Below are 27,855 nucleotides of genomic sequence, written 5' to 3'. Positions count from 1 at the left end.
CTTGCTGGAGCCGCTCCAGAACCGACCCGTTTTAAAACAGACCTCTGTCCGTCCTCCGCAGGTGTTCTTCGCCTCGGTTCGCTCCGGAGGCTCCAGCCAGGTCTACTTCATGACTCTGGGTCGAAGCAACTTGCTCAGCTGGTAGAGGTCCAGACCCTGCCTTCCTCCTCCTCCTCTTCCTCCTCCCTCACTAACACTGGATCTCAGAACTCACCGTCGATGTCTTGTCAGCACTCTGAGAAGAAGAAGAACACCACCACCAACCAGCCCGTTGCAGCCGGAGCTGCGGCCTCCTGGGTCAGCAGCTCCTCAAACAAACCCCCGTCAGCGATTAGCAACCAGGAAAGGTGGATTTAAGGGGGCGGCTCGTTCCCATCTCCGCTTTCTGGTGCTCCTCGCGTTGTGGACGGGACAGATTTTGCGTCGGTCCCCGGGCCGGTCAGTAACCGCCACCTCTAACTACCCCTGCCGTTACTCTGACACCTGTGTTGAGCAGATCCGAGTTCCTTCATGCCCTGAACTTCTGCCCCCGTGCCCCCTTTCTGGTGAGCTTCTCCTGGGGCCGATGCCAGGGGTGTCTGTTTAATTAATTAATGCTACAGTAGTGTGTGTTAATGTACTTCTGCTTGGTCCAATTACTGCTGACATGCTGGTTAGGGACGGACTCTGATGGGGAGGAGGGGTGGGGGGGTTGTAGTGGCCCCCGGAGCTGAGAAGGCGAGAATATTACAGGCTTTACTGCAGGTTTGATTGGAGGGACTGGACGGGAGGGAGCTACGTGTGGTATGGTGTTCAGAGATGAGCTTTAAAGGCTAACGAGGGCGACGCTGAAGCAGGTGGATTTCAGAATAGTATTTTTTGAATTATTATTCCTTGAAAGTAAGTGTTAACTATGTGGAGTAAAAATGTCCTTTGTTTTTTTTTTTTAAGATTTCCACACATCCACCCGCGTTAATTACTTTGACTCTGAAACCAGGGGCGGTGTGTTTGTCTGTGATGTGGGTGTGGTCCAGAAATACAGGTGTGTATGTCCAATAAAAGATCATGAAATCTTCCAGATCAGTGGTCAGTGTTTTCCCACCGCTCAGACTGGATCTGTGAGAGGAGACGCAGAAGAACAGGACGTTTCCAGGAATACGGACAGGATCGATGCATGGTCGGCAGGTTCTACGGTTGCTCTCTATCTTCCATACGTTCAAATCCATCTTTCCATACGTGTCACTTGTATGAATGCGGTGCACTAATCGTCAAGAATGTAGGCGGAAATATTCCCGTGCGCTGGTCCAAGGCATGAAATGACTTCTTCTACTTTGTCTCTCGTCAGGCGTGATCAAACTTTAGATGCTGCCATTTGCATTTCTGCGGAAATATCTTGACTTGGAGCTTTTGTTTGGGGTGGGGGAGGGGCTGCGAACGTGCCAGCGAGCATTTACGCCGGTTTCCCCTCCTCAGACGCAGGTTCGAGACTCTTTACCTCTGGACCTAAACTCCTACACGGGTCGTTTGATCCTCAAACCGCAGCATCGATCTCCTTCAGGCTGGATTTTCCTCCGTTTCCACAGCGACTCTGCTCATTGGTGGGCAGGGAGGGCGTTAACTGTGATGATAACTTACAAACGCTAGCGGTGTTTTGACTAAACAGTTAGCCGGTCATTCATTAACAAGGCACTCGTGCCCTGGAGGAAGTGGCCGCGGTGTCGTAACCCGACGCCTGTGCACACGTTCACATCCAGTTTCTCCGCTTGCATCACGGCCCCGATGCCTGACGATTCAGAAGTAACGCTCTCGGTTGCCGTGGATACTCGTAATGAGCCCCAACAGCTGCAGCACGGCCGCTGGAAACACCAACATTTTAACACTACTTGGAGATCCTTTAAAAACAAAACAAAGACAAAAAAGACTCGGAGCATTATGTATAAGTTAACGGTAGATGAGATGCTAAACTTTGGTTTCTATGTGCACCTGAATATGCGACTGCAGTGGTTTAATATTATGACACCTTAGGTGGACTAAATGTTTACAGAGGGTTTTTTTTTTTTTGCTACATTAAAATGCATCACAGTATTTATGTTTAAATCATATGCATCTTGGTTCTGTAATTATGTTGTTTTTGAGCCTGCTTATTGTATATTGTCTTGTCATCTTCCATTTAGTTACCGACCTACAGACAGAAGACAGGTGTTAATTTCAGGTATTCATATTAGCGCTGCTTAAAACAGGAAAGGCTGCAGTTTCTGCTCGGACCACAAGTTCCAGGTCTCCTCTGCTGTTGCTACTCTTAACTTATGTTTCTCTGTGTATGCCAGGAAGTTGTGTATTTTCCTGAAGGTTTTATTTTTTCTCTTTTTCTTTTAAATAAACAAAATGCAATTTAAAAAAGAAAAAAAAGAAAAAAGTGGTTTTCATGTCTGAGTGATGTTTGTTCCCCGAACACACACACATGCAAACATGTTGAAAGGAGAAATGTCGCAACACGTTGGCCAACTGAAGCCGATCCAGCGCGTCAGCTGCATGTTTGCATCACTGCAGCACTCGGAACGCGGCTGCATCGTTCCACGACACATGTCGAAACAAAACCCACCGGCTGGATGGATGGATCCATAGGAAGAGTTGCTTAAAGTATGTTCACATTCTGGGCTGTTTGCTTGTCTGGTTTCCACGTCTGAGCTGGGCTAAAAAGAGAAGTGGGGACAACAGAAATTTTCTGAGCTTCGCGGGGTTTAGTTACACGATTGTTCCACGAGCTGCACGTGTCACCACTGAAATAAGCCACCGATTCTGCGAGTTTGATCCACACAGCCACTAGTTCTCCTGGTAAAAAGGAGCAAACGCTTCCACAGATGCACACACAACAACACACAACAACGTGCAGCATTCCTCTGCAGACCAGGGAAAGGGCAGGTGAGAAAAGGGCTTAGTCACGTGTCCAGTGTTGTCAGGAGAATTCCAAAAACATGCAACATATCCCGCTTTCTCAATGACGAGCAGGACTTTATAAACAGTGTGTTCTGTTTTCAGTCACCTTTTAACCTCATGTGTCGGAGGCAGCAGGGAAAACACGGCGGGACGCCTGTTTGGGGGTTTCTTCACCAGCATTGTCCCTCATGAACGTTAACCCTCCTCTGGGTTTAAGCATCGTCGCACCGGGCGGCGTCGAGGTTCCAGTGGGGAGAAAGTCCTGGTTCTTGCTGATGAAGACGAGCCAGGTGGTTGGAGGGAGGCGTCACAGAGAGGTCCAGGTGGAGAGGTCTCCCATGCCAAGTCAGGAGGGATCAGTGGCTGTTGTTATAGAGGCTAAACATCTCTCCTCACTTCAATCCAACGGTACAGAACCCCAAATCTGCCCCCTCAAGAGTGGCAGGAGAGCTGCCTTGAACAGGAACAAACCCTGAGCAGGACTAGGCTCCTGCTGATGGGTGGTCTGTCCTAACCAGTGAAAGCAGATAATCAACCCAGCCAGCCTTTCCAGCAGTTCCAGCCAGGGTCAGGCGGGGCGAGCTTCCAGCCTCAGCTAACCTCAGCTCCGGTTAACCCTGCACACCTTGTGCTGTTGATGCTGGTCTAGTGGCTCTAGCAGAGCCCAGGATGAATGATCTAAGCTTCAGCAGCCTGAAGGTCAGACACCAGACGGAGGACAAACCCGCTGGATGCGGATCAAAGGCCTCCGGGGGCCACAGAGCCGCTGGAGCAACAGGTAACAGGTAGCAACAGTCTGTCAGCAACGGCGTCGAAGGTCGTCACCGAGCAGAACAACAACGTGACACCAGCGATTCTGTTGGACCAGCAGAAAGAAAAAAGAACGCGAGTCTCAAAGGAGCAAAGGAATGAAAGTGAAGTCAAGCATACGACAGGTGCCTTTGGGAGTCGTCCCATCAACTTTTCATCCTTGACATGTTTAATAAAGATCTAAAAAACCCATATATGAGATCTCCTCCCAGTAACAGATCCTTCCCCACCACCGGCTGTTCCGTCATCACCAGGTGGCACCTGAAATGGAATTTTATTGAGAAATGGAAATTTAGGAAGGGTGTGGTGGAGGCTGGGAGAGCAGATGAGTCCGTTTGGTTCCTCATTCACTTTACAAGGAAACAAAGGTTCAAAGGAGACCAGCGTCAAACGGCATTCTTAGTCATTCAACTTCTTGCGCCAGCCGGAACCCCTGCTGTGAAGGCACCAAACTCCCGCTGTGAAGGCACCAAACTCCCGCTGTGAAGGCACCAAACTCCCGCTGTGAAGGCACCAAACTCCCGCTGTGAAGGCACCAAACCCCTGCTGTGAAGGCACCAAACTCCCGCTGTGAAGGCACCAAACTCCCGCTGTGAAGGCACCAAACCCCTGCTGTGAAGGCACCAAACTCCCGCTGTGAAGGCACCAAACCCCTGCTGTGAAGGCACCAAACTCCTGCTGTGAAGGCACCAAACCCCTGCTGTGAAGGCACCAAACCTCTGCTGTGAAGGCACCAAACTCCCGCTGTGAAGGCACCAAACTCCCGCTGTGAAGGCACCAAACTCCCGCTGTGAAGGCACCAAACTCCCGCTGTGAAGGCACCAAACCCCTGCTGTGAAGGCACCAAACCCCTGCTGTGAAGGCACCAAACTCCCGCTGTGAAGGCACCAAACTCCTGCTGTGAAGGCACCAAACCTCTGCTGTGAAGGCACCAAACCCCTGCTGTGAAGGCACCAAACTCCCGCTGTGAAGGCACCAAACTCCTGCTGTGAAGGCACCAAACTCCTGCTGTGAAGGCACCAAACTCCTGCTGTGAAGGCACCAAACTCCCGCTGTGAAGGCACCAAACTCCCGCTGTGAAGGCACCAAACCCCTGCTGTGAAGGCACCAAACTCCTGCTGTGAAGGCACCAAACTCCCGCTGTGAAGGCACCAAACGCCTGCTGTGAAGGCACCAAACTCCTGCTGTGAAGGCACCAAACCCCTGCTGTGAAGGCACCAAACCCCTGCTGTGAAGGCACCAAACCCCTGCTGTGAAGGCACCAAACTCCCGCTGTGAAGGCACCAAACTCCCGCTGTGAAGGCACCAAACCCCTGCTGTGAAGGCACCAAACTCCTGCTGTGAAGGCACCAAACCCCCGCTGTGAAGGCACCAAACCCCTGCTGTGAAGGCACCAAACTCCTGCTGTGAAGGCACCAAACTCCTGCTGTGAAGGCACCAAACTCCTGCTGTGAAGGCACCAAACTCCTGCTGTGAAGGCACCAAACCTCTGCTGTGAAGGCACCAAACCCCTGCTGTGCACGCCTCACACACACGCTGTGAAGACGTCCCGTGTCCTGTGCATGTGTCCGCGCCCCAGAGGCCTTCGGCCATATAAGATCAGAACTGTGAACGCCTAATCGAGATCTCTCCGCATGCTTCCGTGTGCGTATCCTGACCGACTGACTGGGATAAAACCATCTCCTCCGCAGTAACTTAGATTAATCGTTTTCTTCTCCAAACGGCTGAAGATTGCGTCAGCTGTGAGAAGCCTCCTCATCAATATGTCAGATTGGTAAAAGATGCAGGAAGAGGACTCAAGGCTGAGCCACACCGGCCCCACACGGCACCTCCAGAATATTTATATATTCTATATAATCGCACGTCTTTAGAAAAGGAACGGAGGAAGAGGGAGGCCAGGTCAAAGTTCACCCTTAAGGTTTCGTGGCGTCTCCGGAGGCCAAAGATCCTGAACGTTGATCAGGAAATAAGAAAGAAAAGCTCCGACTGAAACCAGCTCACAGGAAATATGTGGAAAAATGAACAATTAGTCAGCCGAGGAACGTGCAGGTAATCACGGCCTGTCCAAAAAGACGTTGGGAGTGTCGCACGTGCACGGCCCACCTGTCTGTGAACACGGCGCCAGGTATGCAGAGCCGTCCTGCTCCTCCAGTTTCAGAGGGAAACGGGCTTTTCTTTACTTTACTAAGACTCAGCCGCACGATGGGATCAGAGAGCGTCGCCTCCTGGTAGCAGCCGCTGAATCAGATGGACACACACACACACACACACACACACACACACACACACACACACACACACACACAATATGCAAATAAGCCTTGAGACACACGTCCATTTCAAAGTGCAACTTGGACAATTTCGGGAGGGAACGTATAGAATCGAAGCTGTACGTGAACGCTGGGGTGGACGCCAGGGTTCTGCGAGGACGGACGGCGCTGGCGGCAACATTGGCGTTTGACCGCTTGCACGTGGGGAGCTGGCGATTGAGCACCGAAACAAACGGGGACATTTGCGACTTGAGCAACAGGCCGAGCAACAAGAATAGTAACAATAACAACACTGATGCGCACGAGTCTTCTCATTTTTTACATTAAATCTGTGAATGGGACTCAAAGGGCTGCTGAGCCCACAGATGTGATTAAGTGTGTGTGTATATAGTGTGTGTGTGTGTGTGTGTGTATAGTGTGTGTGTGTATATAGTGTGTGTGTGTGTATATAGTGTGTGTGTGTGTGTGTGTGTGTAGGGGGTAGTCAGCAGGCATGTGGTGAGCTGTACAGCACACTGCGATACATTGGGAAACCTGAGAAATTTCCATTTCAGAGGGGTGGGAACATAGAAAAGAGAGGACAGGTTTCCTCCGAGCAGAAAACTGACCGCGTGCTGCTGCGTCCACACCGTCGCCTCGTCTACCTGCCACCGCCGTCACCGCCATCACCAGCGCCGCCGCCGCCGTTACGCCGCCCGCGCTCACCTGACCGCTGTGAGTATAACCTGAGGCAAGTGTTTCTACATTCACAGGGTCACATGTGCGAGTGTGTCTGTTGCATTAGAAGCTAAAATACACAACTGGGAGCATTCAGAGCGGCTGTTAGTTACACTATTAAAGAGAATAATTAACACTGCTGGAATGTGATGCTGTCAGGTTGAAAACGCTACATTCCTTAATGTAAGGGCTTTATGTTGCACTAGTTTACCAATGAAAGCACTTTTTTATTATTCGAGGTTTGAATAACTTCAGTGTACTTGCTCAGAAACGCCTGTTTATTAATATGGACTACAAATATATCATAAATGTGAAGACTCCTGGGTCACGTATGCAACCGATGTGAGCTCTCTGTACAATAATCAGGCGTTAAATTGCACTAAAAAAAGACAAGAAACGGAGAAATGAAATCCAGGCAATATTTATTTCGTTTCTTTTTAAGCTCTCCCCAGTGCGAGGCGTGCTGGTGCGCCTAAATCTGAACTGGACACGCCCACTGGGTTAATGAATGGGATTAAGCTTTGACGACACTCCAACTAAAATGCCCAAAAGCAGCCGCTGTCACCGGATCTGGGCTCAAAGACGAGGAAACAGGAGAGAAACAATTCTCTTCTCATAAAAAGTCAGCAAAATAAAAGCCAAAGATAATATCCAGACAAAAGAGATAAAAACCTTTCAGTCTTTCCATCCTCTATAGGAGATGTACAGTATATAGATATATAGACCCTGACCTTTATACACAACAGCGGGGAAGGGGGGGGGGGGAATCCTGTGATTCACCTCTGTGGCTAAATGTGGCCGTGGGAGTAGCACGTCACTGACAGCAGGCGTGATGTCACATCAGCATCAGGAGTTTTCATTAAACAGCGATAAAACGCAGCTGCGGGGAGGAAAAGGCAGCTCTGAGCGGCGGCTCGTGTCCCCAGTTGGTTCTGCTGCACCTCTCCAGACGACCACAGGGCCGATCTCATCTCTTCGCCGTCCCTTATAGGCTCCTCAGACGCCCATCATGGTCCACCTGCTGCTGATGCTGGCTGCGGTCGTCGTGCAGGACGCGTACGGACGACCTGCGCCCCCTCCTCTCCGAATGAAAGGTGCGCCCCCCCCCCCTGCACAGGCTGCAGACCCAGGCTGGGCGGAGGGTGACTAAAAAGTCCGCTGCTTTCCTCCCAACAGGTGGTTGCTACGTGACGTCTTCAGAGGTGGGGCTGTTCCGAGTGGAGGGCGAGGCGGTGATCCTCTCCTTCCCCATGTTCGCCAGGGTGCTGCACGTGCGCAGAATCGCCCCCTCCTCGGCGAGGTACGTCATTTCTAAGGCCAACGGGAGCGACTCTGCGGCCGCCGAGGACAAGGAGCGGGTGGTGCAGAGCGACAAGCAGCTGTGGTTCCTCCCAGCGAAGGCGTCAGACTCCGGGGAATACACCTGCACCTACAGGTGTGCCCTAAACCCACCCCGGCAAAACGGCGCCACCGCATCCGAATGGGCTGTAAATTCTGTGCGTCTTGACATTTATGGACAGAAATGAGACCTACTGTGTCACTGGGAGCATCCGCCTGCACGTCTACGAGCCGCGGGCGGCAGACATGGAGAAGCTCTCCTTCCCGATAACAGCCACAGTGGGAGAGGAGTTGACATTAAAATGTCCATCAATCGGTGACTTCAACAGCACCTGCCGGCTGATCGAGTGGTACAAGGTGAGAGGAACCGTCCGTCGGCACCACCGCTTATATGTCAGACTCAATGCCTTGTTTTGATGCCCCGCTTTCCCCCCTGGCAGGATTCGGCGCCCAGCAGGCTCCAGCCGGGCAGAGGGAGCTCTTTCCAGTGGAACAACAGAAGCCTGTCGATCCCCAAAGTCCAGCGGTCTGACGCAGGCGTCTACACCTGCCAGCTCAACGTTGTGATCAACAACCAGCAGTTCAAAGTCAGCAGAGCCTTACTGCTCCATGTCGAAGGTGATTTCAGCCTGTAGATGGTGTGCGAGCTAATTTAAGGATAATGTGCAGACGAACGTCATGAGGCGGCGCTGCCCTCTAGTGGACAGATGTGTGTAGCACACCTAATTAGTTCAGGGTACCGCAGAATGAGCAGCACTAAAAAGCACACTTCCGGTTAGCTGGCATAAAACAATGTTCTTATTTATATGTACGTACACCTTTCTGAATTTACGCATATATTTAGGCCCTGCGATCATTCCTTCGCCCACAGGGCCTGACCTCAGCATCACATCCGACCCAGGGCGAACCACCACCACCACCACCACCACCACCAGCTACAGTAATGTTTACACCAATTCATACATTTCTCTGCAGAGATGACATGAAAGTCGTTCTGATCGACACCGTTATTTCTTTCTCTAACAAATAAGCTCCAAAATTCCAACGACCTGTGATCGTCTCACCTCTAAATGGAAGCGTTTACGAGATCCAGGAGGGTGAGCGTTGGTTTCTTTATTTAAACGGAATGCATGCACGTGTGCAAGGATCGGCGCCAACGTCTCTCTCGTTTAGGTTCTGCGGAGGAAATGTTCTGCAGAGTGCTGACTGAATGTGAGGCTGCAGACGCCACCGAGGTCACGTGGCTGGTGAACAGCCAGCCGGTGGAGTCGTCCTACCTGGACGGACGAGCTCTGCAGGGAGGCAGAAGGTGCCTTTCAACATTTCAAAATCACAGCAGTTTTTGGTTTTCAAATGAGTTGACGTCTTTATTAAGAACGTCGGAGCTATTTCTCCAGTTGAAGTGTTGCGTCTCATCGTCGCCAGGGTAACCAGGACGTCAGAAGGCTGCCAGATTGAGCTGAGGCTAATTGTTTTGGCCATCACTGAAAAAGACGCCAGTACGGAGCTGAGGTGTGTGACGCAGAACCAAGCAGGGAGGCAGGAAGTTGTGACACACCTGCAGCTTGAGGGTAAGACAGAAGGTTCCCAAATGACTTCAGATGTCTACAGGTTACAGAATTAATGCCAAAACTACAAGAAATTGAGCTAACTTGCATAGAAAGCTACTTTACTCTAACTAATTAAACTTAGGGTTTATACCATTACGTAATGACAAAATGAAGCTTCAGCCTGAGCTTTAAACACTGGGCTGTTTGCCGTGATGAACCCGTAAAGGACACGCGTGTACCTGCCTCTCCCCAGACTCCACCTTCACCTGGCTGCTGGTGGCCGTGGTGGCCGGCTCCTGCTTCCTGACCGTGGTGTCGGTCTTCCTCTGCGCCCTCTTCAAATCCAAAAGGAAAAAGAAGATGGATTATTTTCTGGCTCGACAGAACAGCACTTTCTAACAGCAAATCCAGTCCAAACCATCACCACCGGAGTGATCGTTGCCATGCCAACACTCCATGTCTATGTGTACCATAAAGGCATTAATCGGGAAGATAGTCGGGACTTTTGCACCACTAAATGAATATCAGGGAGCTTTTTCTACCTAGTCTTTATCATTTGTGCAAATTAAGATGTAAATTAACTTTGAAGAACGAGAGAATATTTTCAGCACCTGTGTCTTGTTTCAGATGCAGTTGAGTGTGATCATTTTAAATAAAGAAAAACAAAAACATTATTGCTGGCGTGTGTACGTGTGTGTGGCGTCTTTGTGAAACTGAGTACGTGCACGAGCGCGACAGCTGCAATGTGGCATCATATCCCGTCACAAAGGGTCAACAGCATTACCGAGCGGTGTCAGTTTAATATATCATTTTTAATGGTCAGACTGCAGTAGATTGCCTATGACCTATGTTTTGATGTCTATTTAGGCCTATTTAGGGTATAGAAACATACTAACTCATAATTCAAACCACATCCTTTATTTGCACCACATGAATCCAGACAGTCCCAGAATGAGAAAAGAAAAATCATGGTTGTAACCTGGATATCGAGAGGATGTGCAATCAGGTTGCAGAAAATTTTAAATAATCATAAGAAATTAGAAAACTGAAGCAATTTTAGCGGCTGGTGCAACAATTTTGAATTCTCCGTGTGACCACTAGAGGTCGCAACAGGCCAGTGTTTTAAAATATGACAGGGAGCGTTATATAACCCAGAATTTATTCAGAATACAGCTAAGAGCTTAAGAAACGATCTGGGGCTGGTGAAGCCGGGATAAGATGGTTTTCAGAGTGCTGATCTTCAACTCCTGGCCTCTGAACAGCAAGGAGAGTTGGAGTAATATGTTCTGTTGATCATGTGAACAGCAGGACTCAGGCAGCTCTCCTCCCATTATTGCTCAACACACTTACATGCAAGCTGGCTTTCAAAAGAGCTTTGGGAAGGAAATTGCAACACGTGCTTCAGACTCCAGAAAAGAGGAAGTCAAAGCCAGCGGACACGGCTGAAGTCAGCACTCAAGCTTTCTTCTTTCCCCTCCTTATCCAGGCAAAATGTTTTTACAAGATTTTCAAGTGACCTGAGGAGCCCGTTGATATAATCAGACTGGTGAGTCCTTGGTTTTATGAATGGTTGAAAACAGTTCGAATCTAAAGCTCCATTCCCAACTTCCCAACATCGGCTCACATTGGCTGCTTTTTCTCCCACATGTGCTTCCCTGTTTGACTGTTTTTTTTAATTATTTTTTCCTCTGGCCTCATTTTATTAGTATTTATATCATTAACAAGACAACTCAAAATTATATTTCACCAAAACTTCTGCTCATGTACGTCCAAACTCGCCTCCAGAGATGTTTGGAAAAATGGGAATGAAAGGTGACAGTGTCGCCCCCTTGTGGCCGACACACAGATGAGGCCACAGGTGATGCCGCTCGATCTTTAACGACGTTTGGACGCAACATCACACTGGTGGCCAGTTTAGACATTTCCTCCATTTCCAAATGATGCACAACCTGCAGTTGCATGCGACCGTGTTGAAAACGTTTTTGGTGCACAGTAAATGTCTTATTGTGGCTGTGGCAGGGAGGATGTCGCAGGGAATCCCTTTTAAACGTCTTAGGTTTACTTCTGGATTGTGGTTGAAGCTGACTGACTCATGCATGATTCCTGGGGCTTCCTCAAATGAGCAGAAACGTTTTGCACGACAAGCAAAAAAAGGAGGCTGCTTTTGATGTTTTTATCGTTCAATATTCTGTCTTAAAATGTACATTTTCATGAATTCCCAGCTGGTAGTGACCCGTGTTGTTGGAAACAGGGTGGAAGAGCTCTTATTAGCTCACGCGGGGCAGCTGGCACGCGCTGCTCCCCCGGCCGGAGCAATGAGGCCTGAAACGGCCCTTTTTCCCGGAGCGGACAAACATAAACGAGTCCATTTGTAACGCTGGCCTGCCCCTAAAACGTGAACAAACGCAGGCAGATGTTGTTTGTCTGAGGATGAAGCCGAGCTCCGCTCCATACCGGCGGAAGTATGTGCACCCTGCAGGGGAATAATCTCTGGGATGAGCGCCAACTCCCCCCTCGGCGCCCCGGCATAAACTCAAATATCTCCTATAGATTTCAACGGTGAGAACCAGGACTCAGGCGGTTATATTCAGATGAGGCTATTTTGGATCTGCTGATGGTGCAACAGCCTGTTGAAGTGAGAGGGGAGAGTCCAGTTCACTTCAGTGGTGCAATCCAAACACGGCCTTCCTCCTGGCTGCCGGGGTTGTTGCCGCCGCCGTCCCCTGAAGGTGGGACCAGTGCTGTTGAGTCAATGACAGAGCTGCATGGTTGAGCTTTCTCTCTGCACGCAAGGGTCACAGGTGAGGCTTCCTCTGAGCTCTGAGCCGGGCCGCCGCCGCTCTCTTCCATCCTGTCCGGCGCTGCGCTCTCGCTGGTGAGTGTGCACCTTTCGCTCGCTTCCTGATGACTTTGAATGAAAAACAATGTCTCATAATACTGAAGCAGACTGGTGACTCCAGCCAGGCTACAACTAATATTTACTTGTTCTCGGACCGGGGGAGCCTCTGCTTGTGTTCTTTAGCTCTGTGTGTGTTTAGATGAGTGCGGCTTTGGCAGGGAAAGCGTTCGATTTGCCGTCAGCGTGTAGCTACGATCTCCAGTCTAAGACAGAAGGAGCTGCGTGGAGATCCGGGCGTGTGTCGGGTTTATTGCTGACGCCGACCTTTGAGCTGAATTAGAAGCCCTTCGGGAGGCTGTGGTCTGCCTCGAGCTCTGATCTAAAAACCTAAATTTGTGACCTGGATATGCATTTAATGCTCCTTTGCAACATGATGTTTTTTGTTAAAACATGCAGCAAGTCCTATTTTACACTTTTAAATAGAATTGATACATATTAATGTGGGGATTTGCTGTACATCAAAACTTCAGTGAATTCTTGGCAGAAAAACTGGTATCATACAATCCATCATTTGGATCATTTTGTCCTTTTAATGGTCGTTTCCCACGGTCACCGCGCATCAATGCTGGCATCTGTTAGAATAATCTGATTATTCCCACAATCTGTCATCCTCAGTCAAGCGTTGGATTTCAAGATGTCCAGCTGCCTCTTTAATTATTTCCCACGATTAAGAATAAACTGTTTTAGAGGTGGAACATGTGTACCTGAGAAACGACACATCTCTCAGCAGCAAAAGAAGGAACCTCAAGCTAATTGGGACACTGCGAACATGAGTTAAGATAAGAAGTGTCACCATCACTCCAACATGCATCAGGGCAGCTGCATCAAGTTACAGCACCAATGGCGACTTCAGAGTCAAACATGGGTTAAACTGTGGTTCCTGGGGAGTCTGAGGGTTAATAAGAATCAAATGAGGGTTTCAATTCATCACCATGGTATGGAAACACATCCTCTTCCACTTCCTTTCTTCCTCTTTTGCCTCCCCTTTTTTGCTTTGCTTAGCATCTAAGAGCATGAGAATATTGCAGCAGGTCCAAACAGTCCGTTTCCCAGAAGTATATGAAGCCTCGAGTGACCTTTAGCATCAGCGAATGTTTGGAAAATTCAATTAGCACGTGGGGTCATCTGGGTTCTCTCCTTTCTTTCTAGGTTTTTCAATCTTTCCTGCTGCTCAACAGCAGTGTGAGATGTTCCGAAAAACAAGCGAAAGAACATCTATTATCTCGCCTTTGTCTAGATGATGAACCATGACTCTGCGCATTTATATTGACTCATATCACAACAGCGGCGTTAAACCACCAAGCTCAAATCACCCCGCTGTTACTTCCAGATGTTTTCATTTATCAAACGCCAGACGCGATCATCTGGAGAACTGTTCTGGATTATTCTGGAGACAGCAAAACAAGGGGTTAACAACAGAAGCACGTTTGTCAGACGGTTTCCAGTATATGTTCAGACCGTGACCTTGGACCTCCGATCGGCGTGTCGCAACCGCTGCGTCACAAACAGATGGACAACGTTTGCACGAATGAGCAGATGTGTGGACACGAGCGGCTCCTGAAGGCAAACAGGACTAAGTGTCCTCCGTAGGTTTAGGAGGAAATCAGTCATTGGTTCTGAAACACTGCCTCACTGTGCCGCATTCATGCTGCATTCCATCTTATTGCACACCGATGAGCAGGGACAGGAAGGTTTAAAACAGAAAGCCACATGTGGATGTAAAAATACATGATATAAACACCACAAGTGTGTCCAGGACACCTCTTTTCCTCTTTCATTCATCAGTTTCCTGCCAGGAAGTCATGTTTCCAGAACCTTGTCTGCAGACAAGGTTGGTGATACAGCGCTTCTCGTACGCCGGTGTAAAAATACCAGCTAATGTGAGCAGCAGAGGTGTGTTCCCTTCTCTAAACACTGTGGTCCGTCCGGACTCGCACCCCAGGTCTCAACATTCCTCAAGCTGCAGTAAAGTCGGTTGAGAATTCCTCGTTCCGCAGGTTGAATCAGAATGTCAGTGCAGGTACGGGCAGAACTGCACGATCAGCTGGGTGGTGCTGCTTGCTCCATTTTACAGGCTGCGCACGCGACGCTGCTGTTGCTCGTAGCAACGACTGGCAAACAAGTTGATGCAGGTCAAACCTCAGAAGGTTAGAGAGAGGTTGTTGCAAAACATGGTTAACCGGGGTAGTGACAACAGCCTTTTTGAGTTGTGATGACAGACGCACATGTACGATATCTAAACACACGATCTTATTGAAACCACAGCTTTGGCACAATAATACGGGTGCCCAGTAAACCACAACTATGCCCATGTTCAAGGTGTCTTTTTTCCCTGTTGTGCAGAGGTACGAGGGTGGTTACCACATCTGTCTTCATCTCACAGTGTCACCCGTTAAGCCATGGTGATGAGCCACCTTACTTTTAGTCTATCATTCATATCAGGTTTGTAAAGCTGGCTTGATATGGCCTCGTTATTACATGTGGTGAGACACGTGGTCAGATTAGATCAGCCGCTGCTGACTTCTGCGACTGTGGTCTGACACCCAGCCTCAACAACAGCATCTCCAACATGCACGTGAAAGTAACCAGACAATGATTTCAATCTCCCTAAACTATATTTACCCCCTCTTAAAAGTCATTTTACCTCTTAATCTCTTAATTAATAGGTCAGCCATTAGTGTTAAACTGTGCACTGAGCCATTTAAAATAAATAACAAGAAGAGGCCATTAACACCGGAAAAGTCAACAGGACCAGAGAGCAGAAAATTTCTCTATGAATAAGTAGACTTTAGGAATGCTGGGCGTCCTTCCAGATCCAAAGTGTTACGCAGCATTTCGTCAGTTTCCCAGAGACGCTGCTGACTACATACCGAGTGTTTGTCACCCATAACTGAGGTAGAGGTGGGAAAGAAGAGAGTGTTCTGAGCAGGGAAAGGTTCGGCAGGAGGGATAAGGTTTTATCATTTCTGTACGTTTTCAGCAGGATTGTTGTGACTTTTCATACAGAAGGATCTTCACCATTTTTAACTGCACATTCCATCTTCATGTTTCAGATATGGACCTCTGTTACAGGCTGGGATTGCTTCTGTTTTTCCTCAAACCGCCTCAGATTTGTGCAGTCTTCATAAATGGTGAGCAGAAAAAAGAAGAAAAATTTCTATTGGTTTATTTTAAAACAAGACTTGGTTACTTAGAATAAACTTACCTCCATTTGTTTTGTTAACTCGTTCATTTAGTCTAGACAAATGTACTTTGCTACCCTCTTGTGGACTTAAGCGAAACTGCACCTACTTGTAAATCTTTTAATATTTGCTCTGTGACGTTTATTGTCAGCATATATAACACGATTTACAGCAGATATGCTCAGTATTTACATGCATACATACAAAAATGTCTTCCTCTTGTGGCACGAACAGCAAAATGGAAAAATACTGGGAAGTGATCCATGTTGTCCTGTGGGGACTTCGAAATCCCAGAGCTGCTCTTTACGGCAGCATCCAATAAAAGACAGGAAACCGCAAACAAACTTGAAGTTTCCTTTTAACAATGAGGCTGTAAACTAATCAAGACATTAAGAAGACAGAGAAAACAATGACTTTCTTTTTCACAACCAAATAAATCACCATACTAATGTGATTAAACTCACTAATTGTTCGTGCTGCTTGTGCTGCAGACAACTGTACCGACTACAAACTCCAGTTTGAGAGAACTTTTACTGTTCCTGGGGACGTGGCAATGCTCAACAGCACCCTGCTGACCACCAAGGTGTTCAACTTCTCAGCCGTCCCTTACAACATCTCCTGGTATGACTCAGCCACCGGTAAAGAAATGACAAACCAAACCGGTCGAATACTGGTGCGCGGAGAGACGCTGTGGTTTCTCAATGTGACCGAGGAAGACGCTGGAGACTACATGACCATAGTGAGGTATCGTGGGAGCAGAAATCTGAGATGAACACCGATGCGTTGGCCTTCACACTTCTGTGGGAGCAGCCCTAAAGCTGCCTTTAATTACTCGTTTTTTTACAGAACGGCAACATGGTGCTACAGAGAGTTTACCAAGCTGGTGGTGGAGCAGCCTACCGAGGAATGCGGACGGCCCACAAAAGCTTACCAGCACCTTACAAATGGAGCCACTGACATACTTGCCTGCCCCCTGAAGGTTTATATGACCAAACTGGACAGCTACAACGTCACGTCCTCCATCATGTGGTACAGAGTGAGTTGTGGGAAAGTCTCGTCACAGCTGTAATTTACCCCTGCGTGAAATAAAAAGAGCCGACCTTCCTTTGCTTTCCTTTCCTGAAGGACTGCGAGGCCATTGTTGACAGTGAGGGCAGGTACACCTACATAGGAACCAAACTGAAGATCCCTGCGGTGACGTCCGAGGACAGCGGCCTTTACACCTGCACGCTGTCCTTCACTCTGGACGGAGTGGCAGGATCCGTGTCGGAGACCATTGATGCCTGGGTCACAGGTACGAACGTATAAGGCAGGGGTGGGGAACCTTTTTCATATCAAGGGCCATTTCAAATTTTATAAAGTCCTCCGAGGGCCATACTATTGTGAACACATACCTAGGGATGCAAAAAAAAAAGACGAAAAAAGTCTATAACCACTGTGTTACTAAGTCTCATGATTGCTGCATTTGAATTTGAATTATTTATTTAGCACACATGCATATAAAATCACCAAAAAAATAGAATAAAATGACAAACAAGTAAAATATGTTTACATGATCATATAAAACCATAAAAAAAAAAAGAGGTGCAGAGTTGAGGCAAGAGACCCATAAGGGCCTGTTCGAGGCCTCTACTCACAAAAACTGCAATACAACAAGATAATCAAGAAAATAAATGAAAAGAAAGAACGATAAAGACAATAATAATAACAACTAGAAAGCACTCGGAGAGCACAGACCTCCGCCAAGCGCAACAATTCCTGGCATATTGTGATTTCCACCATAAATATTAGTCCCACATATACTTTGACTACATATTTAGATTCCTTGACCATAAAAACATACCGTTAGCCACTGGAATCATAACAATATGTCTTAGTTCAGTTATTTCAGTTATTCACGAAAAAAATTCACGCTTTGAAACAATTTTACTTTCTACGGCGCGAGCGCCTCGGCGGCGGCTACGAGGCGCGTTCACGAACTCTCCTTCGTCGTGAGGTTTCAGCTTCGTGGCTGTTAATTCACTCACCACAAACCTTGCACACGTAATATTCTCTCTGTCGGCACATGATCGTGTGAAAGCTGCTTGTTGAGCCTCCAAACTCCGACAAAGAGCGTTAAGTTTATCCAAACTCATCTGTCCTTTCGACTCGTCGAGTTTAGCGTGTTTCGAGCTGTAATGGCGCTCGAGATTTGCCTTTTTCATCACTGCCAGCGCCTCGCCACAAACTAGGCACACTGGCTTGCCTTTTACTTCAACAAAGAAAAAATCATTTGTCCATTTCTCCTGGAATACACGGCATTCTGCATCCGCCTTCCTTTTCTTGACAGTCGCCATGATGCATCAATTTTTCGTCCGTGTCAATCAGTCCAGCCCACTATGTACATCACATGCTGTGTTCACTGACATAACCGTCTGTTTTATCTCAGAAAACGGGAAAATATTTCCTCTTGTTACGAAAGAAATTTCAGGATACGAAAGGCAAAAATACGCTACCGTTGCTACTCGCAGCTCGCGGAGTTTAGCGAACGGTCCCACTGTATAAGTGCACATATAAAATATAAAAATCTTATTGCGTTGCGGGCTGGTAGAAATGGTCTCGGGGGCCGTATACGGCCCGGAGACCGGGGGTTCCCCACCCCTGGTATAAGGGTTAATGTAGACTTTGCGGCGCCGCGGCACCGCGCAAACAGCTGTGAGTCAGCTAAAGATTGGAAGATAACTGGAAGTCCAACGGTGATAACGTGTTCCCCTTTATACAATTTACTGGCTGGCTGCGTATGTAAACAACAGAGACAGACGTGGACGTGGAAGCAAACAAGAATTTAAGAGCTGGGTGTCAGGTTCTTGGGAAAGTTTAAGGTTCAGTTTTGTTCATACAGACTGTGCATGAGCTGATGGAGACACTGCCATTGTTCCAGTGGGATAAACTTACTCAACCAGCTGACCAGTTTGAAAACAAATGTCAAACGGGAAGAGGTGGTCATTCTAACGGCCCACATTCGTGACGCTGTCATTGCAGATGAGTACTCCCTGACACCGCAAGTGCACGAACCAGCCAGCGAGATCATCAAGGCAGAGCTGGGTGAGTCGCCGTCTACAGCGTGGCATGAGGGACAGGGTGGTTTGCAGTCGCAGCGCAGAGAAAATGAGTCAAGCCTCGGCCAAAACCACATCCGCCTCATTCATTTTCCCCTCACACAGCTTGTTGCAACTGTAAGGTCAGAAGACGCAAGTAGAACTTGTGTGTGAGGCTCTACTGGCTACGCTCCTCAAGTTTGGAGTCCTCAAGTTTGCTGCTCTAATTATGAAGAACTGTGTGATGAAGTCATTTCATACGACATTCAGATAAAGGGGTGGACGTTTGTCCCACTGACTGGGACCGTTTGTGTGTCCAGGGTCCAATTTGACCAAGCTGTGCAGAGTGTTTGTGCCGGGCGTCGGCAGGCCCCTCGTCAATGTCATCTGGATCGTCAACAATACATTTTTGTTCAATACCCAGCCTTCTGACCGGATCTACACAGCAGAACAACGGTCAGAACCCTCAACTGAGCCTCCGGTCACCACCGCTGCCTGTAACTGCCTGTGACTTATTCTGTTGCGTGACTCTATTTTCCCGTTAACCAGGTTTTTGAGCCAGGAAGAACCTTTTGAAGGAATGTGGCTGGAGCGACCTCTGATGTTCTCCGAGCTAAAGAAGGAGGATTTCGCCATCAACTACACCTGCCGGGCGTACAGCGCCAGGGGAAGCCCTGTAGCATACTTTACCTTAATGCCCACAGGTAAAGCGCCAATAACCGCATAGACATTTACTCCAAACCTTTCAGCCATTCCAGCTCTGAACAGGCTGAAACAAAGCGCATCTTCATCGCCCAGGAAACCTTGGAGACACGCGCCACCTAAACTGGTCCCAACCGGTGTCATTTTCATATCCGCAGATCCCGACCTCATTCTGCCTATCGGAGTTGTGCTCGGCGTTGTGTCCGTCCTCTTCGTCCTCAGTGTCTGCATCTACTACATCTTTAAGGTGGAGATTGTGCTGTGGTTCCGGAGCGCCTTTCCGGTCCTTTATATAGATAAAGGTAACAGTGCACAAACAGTATGTAGGTGACATTTCTTAACGTCAACTTAGAAGAGTAAAAGGCAAGAGCAAAGCTACCCCAAAATGACCCAAATTGGGGAAAACCAACATTGAGGGCTTTGACCTTAGAAGACTCACATAGAGCAGCAGCCTACAGACTGAAACCCAGGATGTGAAGCATACCTGCTACCAGCAAACAAAGGAAATCAAACACAACCGCAGCTCTGCCTCGGGTATATCTGACGTGTCGCACGCCACTCAAGGGCTGCGTGGTTAGCAAACAAACAAAAAAAACCCAAAACAGTAGCATCACGTTTTCAACTCTTCGCGCCACACAACAAGCACTCATTACAATAAAGGCTCTGCGTGGTTAGGCTGGATTTAGGTGAAATTGTGGACATTTATTTTCAATAGCGTGCCTATGACTTTCGTGACCAAATTAGGCGGCATTTCTCAGAATTCCAGTCAGTAAAAGTAAAAAGGGAAAGTGATTTGACTCATTCCGTTATCCAGCACATCGCAGTTCAGGGGTGGTGCACTGATTGCTCAATTAAAAGAAACGAGACAATTTGCTTTATTTTTTTTGGGCAGATTCAGATGGAAAGCTGTATGACGCCTATGTGGCGTACCCCTCGCCCTGTTCCTCTGGGTACAACACAGAAGTGGAGACTTTTGCCATACACACACTACCTCAAGTCCTGGAAAAGGCCTGTGGATACAAACTCTTTATCGCAGGCCGCGACTGCCGGCCTGGCCAGGGTAATGCACCTAACGTGTGATCAGTACTGCCACGTGTAGAAACTGCACAGCTTAATACCCGATCCAGAGCTCATCACAAACCAAAGCTCATGTCAAGCTTCTCCCGTTTCTCGCAGCTATGGTGGACTCGGTAGAGGAGAGCTTGCAGGCGAGCCGCAGATTCCTCCTCCTCTACAACGCGTCCACCTTCAGACACACCAGCAACAACAACAACATCATCCTCTCCGAGGACGGCGTCATCAGCACGGGCAGCAAGACGGGGGACAGCGGCAGCAGCACGGACTTCGTCTATGACGACGACGGCGTGTATTCGGACCAAAGGCAGCAGTTTGAGGTTGTTGTAGGGATGCACAGAGCGCTGCTGGAGGGATCTCTCAAGGTGAGAACATCCACTTCCTCTCGGCAGCTTTGCATTTGCTGACGCATGGAGAAGGTTCTGATGACGTCCGCAGCTTTGAAAACAGGGGCAGTGATTGAAAATCCCCTCCTGTGCTACCGATGCCGAAGCTAAATGGAGTTCTCCTTTACAGGCGATTCTAGTGGAGCTGGAAGAAATCAGCCCGGAGCAGCTGGCCCTTTTCCCAGAGTCAGTGCGTCACCTCAGGAGGAAGCAGGGTGCCGTGTGCCTGTGGAAGAACCACAGACAAAAGCAACAATGGCCCACGTGTGGAAGGCCGACAGAGGCCGAGAAGACCGGCGGAAGTGACACGCAATCATCAGCGAAGCTGTCACCCTCGTTAAGATTTTGGAAAGAGGTCCGGTACCACATGCCCGTGAGGGGCAAGAGAGTCGTGTACCCTGAGAAAACTGCACTTCTGAACCTATGACAGCCTCAACGCGCACACAGATCACTCAGAAACACTCGTTCGTCTTCTCTACTGCAGGAAATACTGATATTCCTAGCAAGGAAACCGAAGGACAAGTCTGAGAAAGGAAAACAAATGTAAATTATGTGTAAATTATGTATGCAGTGTCTTTGTGTATATTTACTTGTATATATGTAAAAACTGGACTGCTGCTGCAGCGTTACGTTACTGTACTTCTAAAGTCACATATCAGGTTCTCAGTAACAGCAAAGCCAAATGTTTATTAAAATATAGAATACAGTATTGTGTGGGGTTTGTCCTGTATTTGTGTACGAGATGTTAACAGTGTTAGTTGTGGGTGTTGGTGGTGCAGATATCACTATAGCAACGGCGTCAGACACCTCATCTCAGGACTGTTCAGACACCAAACACCACCAAACACCACCCGCAGTATTAAACATCTGAAAAACAGGGTGGAAGTTACACAATGTTGTAGCTGCAGGGGAAAGTGAGCACCAGGTAGAACAACTTTCACTTCTGATAATAGAATGGCTTGTAATGATCAGAAAGTCCTTTTTTTTTTAAGAAGTCAGTGTTTTCCCATCAAAATAGCAGCGATTCTTTTGAAGTATGGCTCCAGAAAGGTCAGCAAATTTAATTTCGTTGAAGCCCGCAGTCCGAATAACTTCTATAAGCAAAGGTTTCCATGGACTCAAAGACATTATTTGCATGTTTATGCACACAAACATCAAATCCTGATTACAATAAAACTTCTCATCCTGTTACTCTAATTTGATGCATATTATATCTGAAAGATTGGCAGCATTGTTCAAAGCTAAATTCCGCTCAGAGGAGGATGAATCATTGCTGCACACCGTCGATACACTACAAAGGAAGTCTTGCGTGTTGCTTTTCTTTCCTGTTGGGTGGAAATTTCACACAGAGGAAAGTATAAATGGCTAAAAAGAAAGAGGGTGGGAAAACCCAGCAGAAGCACCTTGGTGACAGCACTAACGAAGTCGTCACTCAGCTTGGTGAGTTCATTAAAGTGGTTTTAAGTTTCATCTGTGGAGGTTTATCTTTGAATCTGTGGGCATTTTTAACTGGTTTCATACTGACTGGATTCTACAGCACTTCATTTATACTGATTTTGACATATTTTTTATGTATTTTATCATTATTCAGCATTCCATTAGTGCCTGTTAAATGAACTGCATAAATATCATAAAAATTCAGTATTATAGCCACATACAAAGCAGGAGGAGAACTAAAATCACTGACAATGTCAGATTAATAGTTTCATTATAAATCAGAAAAAGGAAACCAATGACGGATTTACCAGCTAGAACTGAATCTACATTCCTTGTGTTGAATGTGGACATATTTCACTTCCTTACAGAACAATCTGCAGTCAGTTTACCCACCAGGAAATGTGTGAAACCATATTTTACCAGTCGCTGCTGAGGTGATCGAGATAACGACGGCGAGCATGGCCGGAGCGGGGTGGCTCGCCACAGTGGTGGCACTGCTATCGGCAGCGTTTGTTGGAGCCCACGGTGAGTAGCGACCACCCTTTTCCTATTTTTGCTGACTTGTAAAACTACTCTTATTCCTGTCACAGCCGCCGACCAGCAGAAATCGGAATATTGACCCTTGTACTTTTAGAAGGAATGACAAACGCATACATAGATGACTAAAATGAAGAATTCAGCTGTAAATATCAGAAAGTGACACCTCTCAACTTCCAATAGGGTAACAACCCATTTACCCAGACCATAATAATCCTGTAACATATATCAGAGAGTCAGCAGGACTGGTGACAGAAACTGAAAGACATTTAAATAATAATGATAATAATATTTGCTGAAGAAAGCAGGAAAAGGAGCCAGAACTTGTGGAAAGTCTCTTGCTCCTTGGCCAGCAGATGTTATGAACCTCTGGACTTTAACTCCATTTAAATATGAACCAAATTGGTTTGTTAGTGGTGATTTCAATGTAAAGTCGCCAGCTGTCACGTTCAAACTGCAACATACCAAATTTCTAGCATGACTTGGTGTGTGTGGGTTTTTCTTGACACGATGAGCAACAGTAAATTTAACAAACCAAATAAGAGTTTAGTCGCAGGTTCCCATCAATGAGCAGGAGTTTAGCATGAGGACCTTTTATCAAACATCCCAGCCTACGAATAAAACAGCAGTTAGTGGGAGGACAGCGGTCATACCTTGAATTCCTGTGGTCCAGAGAACGATCCAGGCACATTAAGCATGTTAATCCAGCGTTTTTTAACTTTTCTCTGCTAGTTTCCCCACACGCTATCCACGCTGTTTGCTACGTTTGGCTACTTACAGTTGGCTATTCATTATAGGTCAGGCTTAAATTTCTATTCCGTTTTCTTTACCAACATTATACAGCTTCTCGTTAACTAGTTGAGTTTTGTGACCTCTTTCTTTTACTTGGACGTTTTTGTTAGTCTGAATTAGCGACGCTGGCTTAATTAGTCTTCATGCTACATTCAGGGACTCGACAATAGATCACCCGACCAGGTGAAACTCGTTTGGATTCCTAACTATATAAACAAAATATAATATATTTTATATTATATATATATATATATTATTATTTTATCATATATAAAATGTATTGTGACTGGCTTTACCAAACGCAGAAATATTGTTTGACAGTGATTTGAGTTTTATATTTTAAGGTATGACATTGCGAGTCCTCGTTTTTATTATTACAATCCATTTTTACTCCCATCATGAACACACCATCGCTCGGTATCGATATTTAATCGATACACCTCACGATATTGGCATTTTAATAAACAGGAGCAAAATACTTCCTGTGTAAAACCTCAAAACCTTTTTTAAAACAGACTGCAGTCCTTTTGTTATCCTTTCCCCCCCAGATTTCCAACCCCTATAATTATTATAGGGGTGGCCAACCAGTCAGAGCCCAAGAGCCACATCATACACATGGGCACACATGAACATCACCTCATCCCTTCCTCACACACACACACACACACACAGACCTCCGCTTAGCCAGATTTATTGTAAATGTCACACACCAACATGATGACAGAATTTGACTTCCACAGACCACGGGCCAGTCATTCTCAACAATGAACATTGTGTGCACTGTCTCACACACACAAACTCTCAGTTCAACTAAGTCCACAAACGAAAATATAATTATTAAAATATATTTTTTTCTCTTACTATGCATGTTGCTTAGTGGGACTTCCCTTGCTTTGAACAATCCTCTTCAAATCTGGCTTGTATTCAGTTCTTTCACATGGTCGTCAGTCAGAGCAGATCGATGCTTTGGTTTCACGTGTTTCAGGGTAGAAAACACAGACTCGCAGACGTGTGTTGACCCAAATATTGACAGGATCTTAAGAGCGGGGCTTTAAAACAGTGCGTCTCCACATTAAAAAGTGAAAAGCGAAAGTACCGTATTGAACTCAAGCGAAGCGAACTCGCACATTAAAAAAAACACAAACCCAAACTTCGATATGAACGTTAGAGCCGCATGAAACCAGGCAAAGAGCCGCCTGGGTTGGCCAGGCCTGCCCTATATTCAGTGGCGGGCCGTGCATTTCACACCCAGGCCTTCAGTAGTGCTCCTCTGAATCAATCCAACCCTCAATAACCATTTTATGGCTATAAAACTTGCGACACACATAAAAATGCATCAAAATTACCTGATAAAACTGCAATATCATTGTGGCAAGCTCGGGTTTTAGGTTGCGGAAGAACTCGGACACAGACTCCTGCCAGCTTATGCAGCAGTTCGACTGCAGAAAAGCGTCACTTTATTAACCACGAAACTGGAGACAAAAGAACGAAGGGAGGTCTTCAATCACACACATAACCTGTCTTATATTGTGCAAGTGCAAACAGTAATTAAAACAGTAATTAAAAACATCAACAACCAGAACTAAATAAATAGAACACTAACATTGAAAGTTGCAAAAGATAACATTTACAACGAACAAAAACCGGGTTAACACCAACCTGAACCCACAGACACACTGCCACAAAGCATGCTGGGAAATCCCCACACTGACCCTCCCCAACACGCTAAATTATTTAGGAATATAGCAACATTTTAGTATAATAATCAGGATTTTTGATTTTACTCACCAAAAATCCTGGTTATTTGTACACAAAATCCATCCTCCTTTCTTTCCTCAAGAAGATTTCAATGACTGTTGTGCAGATTATCCGTGCGTTTCAGTTCCATCAAGAAGTCCTTTTCTATCGCCATCGAAGCTAATGCTGAAGGTCGAGCCTACCCTGTCGTATTTCTGGCATAAGTTTTAATTCGCTTTAGGGCTGAGAATGTCCGTTCAACGGAAGCAGTAGACACAGGGATGGTCACCGCCAAACACAGTCTATCAGTCTTTTTAAGATTTCCCTATTTTTCTCCACCTTTTCGTTGTGGAGCTCCGTTTCCCTGCGCACTTGCTCGCTCGGCTGTAGATCCACTCTGGTTTCCCCAAAAGTTTTGGAAAGCACCGTCGCTTGTAAGTGTCCGGCAGTGCTTTGATGCCTCGTTGCTGCCTTGGTTAGGCAAGCCAAATTTACAAATCCAGTGTGGCTCCAGACACCATGTCGATCAGTGGCCAATAACAAGCACTCCCAGCAATACAATTAGCAGCGTTCCTCGGAGCCTGTGAGCCCGGAGTACCGCTCGTAGTTAGCGGACTGAAAGTGGCGGACAAATCCTCTTCCCGGTTGCGACAGGCTTGCTAGCTTCGGAGTTGCCCGACCTTGCTTAACGATGTCCAGCTTTTCTTGAAAAGTCCGTCTTGAAAATGGCTTTGACAGTAAATCAGCGACTAAATCCATTTCTTCATCAACTTCAGCCATTGTGGGTTGACAAAACCGCTGTTAAATCAACACAACAATATCTTTGCTTGTGCAGCTCCCTACAGATGCAGTTTGCTAGCTCTGGCTCGTGCACTCTATGACTGTCCAATCAAAGCGCGTGAATACGCTGACGTTTCCTACGCCTGCTGGAGGGCCTTGGGGTCACCAACTCACAATCTGATTGGTTGAAGCAACAGTTGGATCGACATTTTTTTTATGCTACAGGGTCCGCAGAACTGATTGTGAAGGCCTCCAGGCAGATTTCTCTGACCCTGGCAACAGATAGTGGCTGAAATGTGATTGGTTAAATGCTTGAATATGAAAATACACGTCTGGAAGCAGCGCAACCAGGGGGCTAGCAATGAAAGGAAGTGGACAGACCATATGGAATTATTTAATACATATTCATGGACAAAATATTATTTGACTGATGTTAATTATATTTTGAAAATATAATTAACATCAGTCTGTGATTCAGATATTTTTAGGCCAGCAGAGAAGGCCTTGCAGGCCCTGACAGCCCACCACTGCAAAATATAATTTTAAATTTATTGTGACTGGCTTTACCAAACGCAGAAATATTGTTTGACAGTGATTTGAGTTTTATATTTTAAGGTATGACATTGCGAGTCCTCGTTTTTATTATTAAAATCCATTTTTACTCCCATCATGAACACACCATCGCTCGGTATCGATATTTAATCGATACACCTCACGATATTGGCATTTTAATAAACAGGAGCAAAATACTTCCTGTGTAAAACCTCAAAACCTTTTTTAAAACAGACTGCAGTCCTTTTGTTATCCTTTCCCCCCCAGATTTCCAACCCCTATAATTATTATAGGGGTGGCCAACCAGTCAGAGCCCAAGAGCCACATCATACACATGGGCACACATGAACATAACCTCATCCCTTCCTCACACACACACACACACACAGACCTCCGCTTAGCCAGATTTATTGTAAATGTCACACACCAACATGATAATGACAGAATTTGACTTCCACAGACCACGGGCCAGTCATTCTCAACAATGAACATTGTGTGCACTGTCTCACACACACAAACTCTCAGTTCAACTAAGTCCACAAACGAAAATATAATAATTAAAATATATTTTTTTCTCTTACTATGCATGTTGCTTAGTGGGACTTCTGGCATTCCTTGCTTTGAACAATCCTCTTCAAATCTGGCTTGTATTCAGTTCTTTCACATGGTCGTCAGTCAGAGCAGATCGATGCTTTGGTTTCACGTGTTTCAGGGTAGAAAACACAGACTCGCAGACGTGTGTTGACCCAAATATTGACAGGATCTTAAGAGCGGGGCTTTAAAACAGTGCGTCTCCACATTAAATGGGGCAACGAGGAATGCAATCTGTGGCCTTTTCAGTTGTAGATCACGGAACCGGGTCACGAAGCTTTCGTGCATTTTTTTCCTGCCATTTTGAAGGCGAACTTGACACTAATTGCTGACTCAAAAGATCTTGTCCCTACTGAGAAACTTTGCGGTATTTTCATCTAACGCGCATGCGCTTTTGGCGAAAGTACCGTATTGAACTCAAGCGAAGCGAACTCGCACATTAAAAAAAACACAAACCCAAACTTCGATATGAACGTTAGAGCCGCATGAAACCAGGCAAAGAGCCGCC

The 27,855-nt window shown here is 46.8% G+C and overlaps 4 protein-coding genes and 1 long non-coding RNA gene across 10 annotated transcripts in view; 4 read left to right on the top strand and 1 right to left on the bottom strand.

The window, feature by feature from the left end:
* Positions 1–1,884, top strand: part of map4k4 (mitogen-activated protein kinase kinase kinase kinase 4) — a 37,050-nt gene extending 35,166 nt beyond the window's left edge. For all 4 annotated transcript variants that reach the window (XM_029835073.1, XM_011613300.2, XM_029835077.1 and 1 more), the window contains one exon: positions 62–1,884. In XM_029835073.1, the coding sequence (XP_029690933.1) occupies positions 62–145 (84 nt within the window). In that variant the 3' untranslated portion in view covers positions 146–1,884. The remainder of the gene's footprint in view (positions 1–61) is intronic.
* A 4,681-nt stretch (positions 1,885–6,565) lies between these two features.
* Positions 6,566–10,258, top strand: LOC101071789 (interleukin-1 receptor type 2). 2 transcript variants are annotated; one of them, XM_003962162.3, is made up of 10 exons: positions 6,566–6,710; positions 7,705–7,807; positions 7,890–8,148; positions 8,234–8,408; positions 8,492–8,669; positions 8,896–8,991; positions 9,083–9,148; positions 9,225–9,360; positions 9,477–9,622; positions 9,855–10,258. In XM_003962162.3, the coding sequence occupies exons 2-10, from the start codon at positions 7,723–7,725 to the stop codon at positions 9,998–10,000; spliced, it is 1,287 nt and encodes a 428-aa protein (XP_003962211.2). In that variant the 5' UTR covers positions 6,566–6,710; positions 7,705–7,722; the 3' UTR covers positions 10,001–10,258. The 2 variants fall into 2 exon arrangements, with proteins under 2 accessions (XP_003962211.2, XP_029702549.1); XM_029846689.1 differs by having other exon boundaries at positions 6,566–6,726.
* LOC115252182 (uncharacterized) lies at positions 9,349–27,550 on the bottom strand. 2 transcript variants are annotated; one of them, XR_003890607.1, is made up of 3 exons: positions 27,338–27,550; positions 9,841–9,936; positions 9,349–9,615 (listed from the first exon to the last, which is right to left on the bottom strand). It is a non-coding gene; the product is annotated as an uncharacterized lncRNA (long non-coding RNA). The 2 variants fall into 2 exon arrangements; XR_003890606.1 differs by lacking the exon at positions 27,338–27,550 and adding an exon at positions 24,549–24,747.
* Positions 12,324–21,627, top strand: zmp:0000000936 (interleukin-1 receptor type 1). The gene is made up of 12 exons (XM_029846649.1): positions 12,324–12,476; positions 15,554–15,631; positions 16,174–16,426; positions 16,529–16,718; positions 16,808–16,976; positions 18,704–18,766; positions 19,080–19,215; positions 19,309–19,463; positions 19,620–19,763; positions 20,354–20,521; positions 20,638–20,900; positions 21,052–21,627. Exons 2-12 carry the CDS (start codon positions 15,556–15,558, stop codon positions 21,346–21,348), a joined length of 1,914 nt encoding a protein of 637 aa, XP_029702509.1. The 5' UTR covers positions 12,324–12,476; positions 15,554–15,555; the 3' UTR covers positions 21,349–21,627.
* LOC105417746 (interleukin-1 receptor-like 1) overlaps positions 21,770–27,855 on the top strand; it is an 11,559-nt gene continuing 5,473 nt past the window's right edge. The window contains exons 1-2 of the mRNA XM_011613325.2: positions 21,770–22,361; positions 22,727–22,883. Of these exons, the coding sequence (XP_011611627.2) occupies positions 22,817–22,883 (67 nt within the window). The 5' untranslated portion in view covers positions 21,770–22,361; positions 22,727–22,816. The remainder of the gene's footprint in view (positions 22,362–22,726; positions 22,884–27,855) is intronic.

This window comes from Takifugu rubripes, chromosome 1 (genome assembly GCF_901000725.2).
Source record: "Takifugu rubripes chromosome 1, fTakRub1.2, whole genome shotgun sequence".
NCBI classification, from domain to species: domain Eukaryota; kingdom Metazoa; phylum Chordata; class Actinopteri; order Tetraodontiformes; family Tetraodontidae; genus Takifugu; species Takifugu rubripes.
This window is presented reverse-complemented; position numbering and strand designations above follow the sequence as displayed.